The following is a 9,147-nucleotide window of genomic DNA, read 5'->3' as shown; positions in this document are numbered from 1 at the left end:
GTGGCGTGCGTGCGTTACGTGTGTGTGGTGTGTTCAAGACAAGAGCAGCTCTGCAAGTACTCCTGTTTTTGTGAGCAGGCATGCCAGGGTGTGTTTGTGAGTCCATCTAGCCCTACATGGCCAGCAGGACACTCTGGGCTTCTCATTAAAAACTATTCAGACACCCCTGTGCTGTTAGGAGATACATCTAACCAAGAGGGCAGGCTAAAGGTACTGAAATAGTCCTATACAGTTTCTATGGCCTTTATACCTGCTGACAATGTTGACACAAAACAAACACAGAGCAAATCTTAATTTGAGATTGTGTGCATAACTCTTAATTTCGTGTAAATGTCATTTTACGCACACAGATGTCAGGGTAGGATTCGGCCCAGTGAGTCTACGGCAGCGGCTGAGACAGAATTCCATCGGATGCAACAGCAGCAGGAAGGGTTTTGCTACTGAGGGACGAGCGTTGATGATGTGAATGTTTGTTCTCCTGTGTAGTTTGAAGGTGGATGGGTGGTGGATGCGCGGTAGGGTGCGTGCCACCGTAGAAGCAGCGCGTTGCTAAGTGTTCAAACCTAGGGACCTGACATCGGGGGCAGCGGTGCCATTTCGATCATTGATTCAATTTAATTTGTGCACCTCAGACACGGGGTGCGGATGACGGATTTACCCGCGGCCGGGCTATTTAAATTACTTTAAAATCATAAAAGCAAAGAAACGAGGCGCGAGGGGAAGAGGTTGGGAGGAATAGGCAGAAAGCACTCGCGCGGCGGCGGCTGATTTCCCTGGAGCAAATTAGCTCTATATCAGACCTGGCGACAGGCGGTATTCTGGGTGATAGGGAGCAGAGAAGGGGTGGAGGGGTTGGTGGGGGAGGAGGGCGGCCGCCCCCCGCGTGTCACTGCTTCAATCTTCTACGGGTCAGACGCAACAACAATAACCACATACACCACCTCGCTGTGAGCGACGGTCTACAGCGGGGAGAGGTGACCATATAAGCGTTTTATGCATCTTCCTAGGCCTGATTTCAATTTCTTGAGATATAATTTAGAGCCTTTCGGATTAGGCCGCGTGCCCCTTGGATTTTATGGGCCTAGTCCACTATTCCAATTCGTGGGGCTCATTCACTATTTGATTATTCAACTGTGTACTGCTATTGCCTACATCTGATTACTTAAACTAATATTTTATAATATTGGAATATTCATTATAAGTCTTTGACAGTTATTATAAAAATACAAAAATCCCTCTAGGATTTATTTTCTATTGTCAACCTTTTCACAATTAGGCTAAATAAATCACAAAAAGTGATTTGTGGATGATGTTTTGTATCCTTGAAAGATTCCTGGATAAAATTGTTCTGATCATTTGAAAGTAAATGATCTAATCAAAATAATGTATGCCTGTTTTCACAACATAACTTAAGTCTGTTTTTATTCAAATCTACCAGTTTGTTCAAAAAATGTATTGCAAGAATAAATGCACAAGCTTAGGATAATAGTAAAAAAATATTTAGCAAATATTACTGCTTTAAATAACGAATATGAAATGACTTTCATTTTATTATTCATTCACGTTTAATGAAATACAAATCGAAGATGTGTTGTGTATAGGTTACCGTGGCATTTTTAGGCCTATACTTTAAACTATGTTTTTCAAAGATTGTTGCTGAGTGGAGCATCATGGATAAATACATATGAGTTGATCAAATAATGTATCATGTTCAGTAACCTATAGGCCAGTGTGACACAACTATGAGCAAGTGGGCTTTATATGTTTATTTCATCAAAATTTCAAAATAACTATCACTTAGGACCTTATAACGGTTGCTAGTGATTGTTGGAATAGTGGTACATTTGGTCTGGGGGTAGTAATTACAATAGTATCTCAGGAGTTAATGCCATGACGACGACGTAGTCTGCGTCACCTGCTTGACCTGTTAGAAACGGGATATTTGTTATTTTTTTAAAGTGCTTACGGCCCAACAGTGTTCACTTGACCTGAGGTGAGGACCACCTACAGTAGGACTATGTCTGCTTTCCTTCACACACCTGCGCGCATTCCTCCTCGGGGGTCAGTCAGATCATGCAGATTGCTGTTGTTTAAGGTGGGAGACAACAGGGAGATTCCCCATAGTTCACTGACCGGAGCGGGGAGGCAGTGTTGTTGCACCACATGCGAACATATAGAGAGCAAAGCGATTGTTATTCTGCTTCTTATTTCTGCAAATATCTTAAAACCTTATGACACATACCAATATAAGCCTATTCCACGTCTAAAACTAACGGTGCTGATTTAAAACGAATTGTAAAGCCTAACTAGAAATATGACAGACTAATAACTGACAAATTATTATTTAAATCATGTTGTTTTTCGGATTTCTATCATTTATTATGTTTTTACATGATTACCGATATGCTGTGGGCCTATGTAAATAGGCCTAATTACATAGATGAATAGAAATGAGTCTTGGACATGGAAGATACGACACCTGGAGGGTGACCTAGCTATTCTATGCTAAATCTACTTTATTAATGCACTCTTTTACGGTTGATGTATAATTCTAGCTCATAAAAATGAATTACATTAGTATTTCAACCTGGAGAAACCCCTGGGTTTTAAAATAAGCAAATCGTTAATATTGTACTAATTAAAATATAAATCACTTGCCAATATTTCCTCTGAATAGACACGCAGAACAAATAATGATAGCAGGATTTATTTGATTTAGGCTATAAATAGATGTCCAAAATATGGCTTGAGATCCAAATGTGCAAAAACTACAAATCTGTAACATACATTTATTATTTTCATCATCATTGTTATTATTATAATCACAATGTGGTAACTTATGTTTAAATAATTATCGTCATTATTATAAATATTGTATCAATTTGTACTAATAGCTATGTAATAACTATTACAGTATTTGTTCTATTATAGCCTAGACCACTTGTATCTTGTTTTCTAATTCAGGCGCGTTCATAACGCAACAACACATACAGTAGAAAAGGCTAATATTACTACCAGCTCTCACAGTCTCACGTCACAATTAAACACAGCAGAAAGTGTTGCTGACAGACAGAGGGAAAGAGGTTGGACATTTCTCACGCAGGAGACGTGTGAGGCGCGTTCAGAGGGTTCTTGAGTCGCGTCGAAATGAGGGAGTAATTAGTTAATTAGAAAACGGTCGACTAAACTCACCCCTGGAGTACCTGCATTAGCCAATCACAGCTCAGACAGCCACAGGGGTGGGGAGACGGCGTCTGAAGGAGTGAAACACTTGCTTTAGTTGGTTAAGTTGCTATTAAACACCAAGACCCGGCTGTTAGTCATCACATGTGATGTGAATGCGCGGATAGAGGACTACAGAAACCAAATGGACACTCGGAAAGCGTTGCAATTTAGTATTTTGTTGTATCATTTTATTTCCTAATAATTTAAGCTCTTCAGGGTTGTTCAGAGAATATTGTACCAAAACTGTTACAGATAGGTGATAGCGAGGGAGTGAGCTAAGCTAAGGAGCCTGCTATCGAAACGCATATTAAAATGACCTTGTCTCAATTGTATTTATCATTGGTCTGACTTATTTTGGTTACGAGAGGGTTGCACTGGCATCCTCAGAGTGACTTTGATCAAAACTGAAACATTTAAAACAGAAGATTGGAGTTGGAGCTGTATGCGCTCTGACGCACAGAACAAGTGTACATTGGCAGGTCTGACCTTTGAGCAACTCGCGGCAGTTTTCCTGATGAGAGTCGGTATGGAGAAATCGAATAATTTTCGAATCGATGCTCTGCTGGCGGACGAGACTCACCGGGGGAACCGAGACCTCTCCCCAGGTCTGAGCAGCGACAGCCCTGCGGGCAGCCCCGTGTCCTGTCGGCGAGCGGACACCCCGTCCCCGCGCAGGACGCCCATCCATCTTCAAACCGGGATAATCCCCAAACCGGGACTGCTGAACCTCCCTCACACAGGACTCGCCTCGCTACCCCAAATGTACCCTGCCCCTATGTACCCAATATCGGCTTTGGGTGGCCAGCACCCTGCCTTCGCCTACTCCGGCTTCACACACCTTACCCAGTCGTACCCAGACCACCTGAAGGCGGCTGCCATGGCAGGGTCTCTCCCGCTGGAGCACTGGATCCGGGCTGGAATGATGATACCACGTCTTCCAGACTACAGTTGTAAGTATAGTACACCTGTGGGCTGAGCAGCACACTCAATAGGCTTTACGCTTTTACAAATATATCAACAAACGAAACATCTTTAAAAGATGCGCTAGGCCTGTGGGGTTTCTTTTAAAATCGGGGTTCTAAATGGAGTTGAACTCTCTGTTGGTGATATGTTTTTGTACTTGCTCAGAACACATAGGCAATAGAATTAATATAGCCAAGCAGATGCAAAGCGAAGCCTAATTGCTGTAATCAATCATGTTTTTCAAATAGGTGTGGCGGGTATCAAGCAGAAATTAATTTACGCCCAGATACCGGAGGTTTATTGGTAGGGAAGGGATCGTTTGATCACTTAACAACCACTTCCAAAGCATTGAACACAACCGCCTAGAGGTGTCGTAAAATCACTTATTGTTCCTCATTGCATGTAATCCAAAGGTGAGAAAAAGCAAATACAGGTACACACACATATACACACATATACACACATATACACACATATACACACACACACACACACACACACACACACACACACACACACACACACACACACACACACACACACACACACACACACACACACACACACACACACACACACACACAAGGCAAATGTTGTAACCATAATCAAATATATGTTCTAAGATTAGGCTAAATGTTGCAATTAACTTTAGCTAGGTGTGCAAAACTTAAACGTATTTGATATCAGTATTGATAACAAAACTCAATATATTATCACATCTCTCATAACACATTTTACATCAAAAATAAAAATAATAATAATCTGAAGAATAACACCAACAACAATAATAACAATAATCATACATTTCAATTTGTAAATAATGAAAACATCTAATACGTAGGTTATTGGTTAATAATACGTGTTATTATGTATTTATTATAATAATATTGTGTTACTAATTGTATTCATATTATTTTTAACTATTGCTAACATTTTTACCAATCAGGCAAGATCTGTTTAAATCCATTTTTATTTCAATATAAGAGCACGCACAATAGGGCTACATACAATATATTATCATAGAATTTTAATATTTTCATGTGTATTATATCATGCTATAGGCTTATATTAATCCACCTTTAGAGCAATATTTAAACACATATTCTTAACTGCTTTCTGAACGAATAATAGTGCACATTCAATCTCAATGGTAGAAAGGTTTTGTTATTTGTTCAGTCATTAATACACAACGTCTGAAAAATATAGACTATTTAAATATCATTTAGAGGTATATGCCTCATGAACAGTCTTCGATCGATTTACTGCTAACTGTAATATCATGTTTTTATTTTTGGCCTTTTCATTTCGCTATAAACGTCAACTCGATGAACATTGTCTTTGTACTGAGGAGCAAACTATAAACAAACACCTAAAACATTCTGCTAGTTCACCAATAAAATCACTAAAGCTTCATCGAATTTTCATTAAGTTAATGGTGCTCGCGCTTTTTATGGCCCTCGCGCCCAGCTTCTGCCGTGTCCTCTCGTCAACAATAAACTGGAGTAAAGCTATTATAGTTAATGATGGCGAGAGAGTGCGGACATGTGTGTGTGTGTGTGTGTGTGTGTGTTCCTCCCTCAACATTATATTGGACTTCCTATGTCCTTGGTATTGCAGAAATAAGACCATTGAAACAGTCTGATATTAAATCTACTCACATGCATTGTCCAATAGCTTGAATTGACCAGAACACAGGCTTAGTAGCCTAGACACCTCATTATATTTGGGAAGAACATAGTTGGGGAGAATTAAGCTATTAATTAGGCCAGAGTCAATGTAACTTTTTACCCATTTGTTCACTGAAAATGATCCACAATGAAGAATATTGTACTCTCTCTCTCTCTCTCTCTCTCTCTCTCTCTCTCTCTCTCTCTCTCTCTCTCTCTCTCTCTCTCTCTCTCTCTCTCTCTCTCTCTCTCTCTCTCTCTCTCAGCACCCCAGGCAGGACTCCTGGGGAAGTGTCGTAGGCCCCGGACGGCTTTCACCAGTCAGCAGCTCCTTGAGCTGGAGAACCAATTTAAACTCAACAAGTACCTGTCCAGACCCAAACGCTTTGAGGTGGCCACCTCTCTCATGCTGACCGAAACACAGGTGAGAGAGAAAAGATGTCATTTTATGTGTGTCTGTGTATATATGTGTGTGGATTCCCACCTGGCAGGCTATTCCAGCGCTGGCCTCTTATCCTATGTTCCTCTGTGAAGAACCTGTACAAATGATCCCTGGTGTGTTTGTCCTTGAGGTAAATGTCTGCTATGGCATGCTCCATTAGTCACTGGAGAGTAATGTGACGTCAGACAGCAGCAATCAGACCGCTAGTTCCTTATTTAGCTAATATATTACAGCTCTCTTGTTTCACCTGCCTCATCTAGTCCCAAATACCACCCCCCAATGAAGCAGTTGACATGTTGATTTAAAAGATCAACTCCTCTGTGTTCAAACGTATTCAGCACATTTTGGAATGACTTCTTAGATAAATCTTTCTGCAAGTGAGTAACGGTTGTTTTGGACATTTCAGCCCGGTTTAGTAGAAATAAAATGGCAGCCCAAATGTACTAAACTGAGTGTGGGGACAGAGAGATAGAAACTGCCAGTGAGAGACCTCTACTCCTGCGTTAGTGTGTGGCTGACAGGCCTGCGTTCTGTCTCTCCACAGGTGAAGATCTGGTTCCAGAACCGGCGGATGAAGTGGAAGCGCAGCCGCAAGGCCAAGGAGCAGGCATCTGCGTCTGCCCAGTCTGAGGCGGAGCGACTACGCACCGGGGGAAAACCGACCAATGGCAAACCAGCTGAGAATAGACATGCTTCCACTCAGGATGACGAGGCAGAGCTAGACCTAGAAGAAGCAGAGGAGGAAGAGGAGGAAGAGGAGGAGGCGCCACACGAGTTTGCTGTTACCATGGGTGGCGCTGTGGGGTTGCAGCATTCAACAGACTTTCTGAAGCTCACAGCGGAGCTTGGTTACAACCCCCACAGTCCCTTCTCTGAGGACGACTTAGTGGGGGTGCCAGGGGGGGACAGGAAGATAGGCGCAGGGTTGTGAAAAGACAAAGACACACCCAGAAAGGAAAACGCCAGAGAAACTGCTGCTTGACACTGGCTCTGGGAAAGTGGGGGTCTATAGTGTAAAAAGAGAAAAAAATGGATGTGCCATTTCAAAAGCCTATGACAGTGTTTTTTGTGTACATAATGCTTAACGCAATGTAATGTTTCTGTGACCCTGACGGAGTTGTTTAAGGCAGTGGTTTCCAAACTGTGGGTCGCCCCCCCCCCAAAAAAAAATGTTTTAAAGGAACTCAATCCGGCTTTAAACTTATTCTTGAAAGTTGTAATTGTAGAATGCACAAGGTGTCATTTCTATATTAGGTATTGCATCATCAGTTCCTCTTGTCATGCTAGTCATTACATACCTTAGAGAGCTATTTATAACTTGTTAGAAATGTCCAGCTCAACTAGCCCATGTCAGCTAAAGTTTATTTATATGTTTTTTAGCCCATAGATGTTGGAGTCATCTTTTTGTCACTCAAATATCACATGAATACACATTACACATTAGGCATGGCAAAATGTACAGAATTGCAGGAAATAAGCTTTAAACCTGCAAAATTCTCTCCACCAACAAGAAGGATGTGAACAGTTTGTGTCATGAACAGTGCTTGTGCCTATAGAAATAGACATGCTGCGCGTGCGGGGCGTGCGGTTCCCCAATGCTGGAAGGGGGCCCCGAGTGAAAAAGTTTGGGTACCCCTGGTTTAAGGTATAGGTGTTCTTTAGGTTGGACTCTCATCTCTAAGGATGATGGAAGCATTTTATATTCATCATCACATCAATTAAGGCTGAACCCTGTCTCTCTCTGCTGTATTTTTTCATGGCATGCAACCCCCAGAAAATGTTTTTACACAGGACATTTACCGGCTGTAAGACTCCTGTGTTTTTCATCCAATTGGACTGAGAAGTACTGTAGCAGCAGTGAAGCAACACTCCGCCCCCCGACAGGCTGACTGACAGATGTGGCTCCTCCCACCAGCAGTGCTAAAGGATGTGATGCAACCAAGTTACGTTCAGAACCGTTGGACTGTTGCAAACTGTAACTGACACTGACAGGAGTGAACAAACCCTGAGCAGTTTGCATTAGCTGAAAACGAAGGGGAAAGTGTTGCAAAGTGTTGCAGAATGATGCGTGATTTGGGGATGTGCCCCCATGAATGTCAGACATCTTGGATTTACAGACTTTCTATGATGTCTCATATACTCTATCTTGTGTGTGCAATTGAACATTGTTGTCATGTAAATTCAGATTTCTGTTGTTATTGTTGTTTTTTGTTTGTTGTTGTTATTTAACCACATTTAAATGTATCTAATTTATTTGAATTGACAGGTAAATGGCAGGAAAAAAGTTTATGTGTTTATCTGAAACTGGTCTGTGTTGATGTCAACTGCGTGAAATAAAAAAACAGAAATGAAAATTGTTCAAATAACTTGAGAAATGTAGGATTTATGCAAAGTTAACTCATGAAAATGAGGGATTGATTTGTGGAGAACATTAGAACATCTATAAGTAATCTAAAGTATTTTAAAAGTGGGTTTAGTGGAGAGCAATGAGAGGGAGTGACACAAACACATTGAGCAGGCAAAGCTGAGCATTTCTTTAAGAAAGTTATTAGTGTGTGGAGCCTTCATAATGACCTTGTGAGTCTTCTGCAACCACAGAGGGATGGTAACAACAGGGTAGAGAGGTCCAACTATACATCCAGCTAAAATAGACATATTGGCCATATTTCTAATTCCAATCCCACTTAATGGAAAATCTCTCAAATGGACACACTTTTTTTGCTGTATCACACATCCTTCCCTTGTTTCCTGTCTATTTCAGCCACCTTGTTGTCACAGATAACAGATGGCAAGATGGCAAAGAGAAAGGAAGAGAATCCAACACTGCATATTAAACCAGCAGAGCCCCTT

General features: G+C 41.4%; 1 protein-coding gene across 1 annotated transcript; it reads left to right on the top strand.

Moving 5' to 3' along the window:
• Window positions 1–2,860: 2,860 nt before the first annotated feature.
• LOC123727885 (motor neuron and pancreas homeobox protein 1) lies at window positions 2,861–8,651 on the top strand. The gene is made up of 3 exons (XM_045698020.1): window positions 2,861–4,175; window positions 6,122–6,279; window positions 6,842–8,651. The coding sequence occupies exons 1-3, from the start codon at window positions 3,668–3,670 to the stop codon at window positions 7,226–7,228; spliced, it is 1,053 nt and encodes a 350-aa protein (XP_045553976.1). The 5' UTR covers window positions 2,861–3,667; the 3' UTR covers window positions 7,229–8,651.
• Window positions 8,652–9,147: the final 496 nt, after the last annotated feature.

The sequence above is a fragment of the Salmo salar genome, chromosome ssa16, assembly GCF_905237065.1.
Source record: "Salmo salar chromosome ssa16, Ssal_v3.1, whole genome shotgun sequence".
Classification (NCBI taxonomy): domain Eukaryota; kingdom Metazoa; phylum Chordata; class Actinopteri; order Salmoniformes; family Salmonidae; genus Salmo; species Salmo salar.
This window is presented reverse-complemented; position numbering and strand designations above follow the sequence as displayed.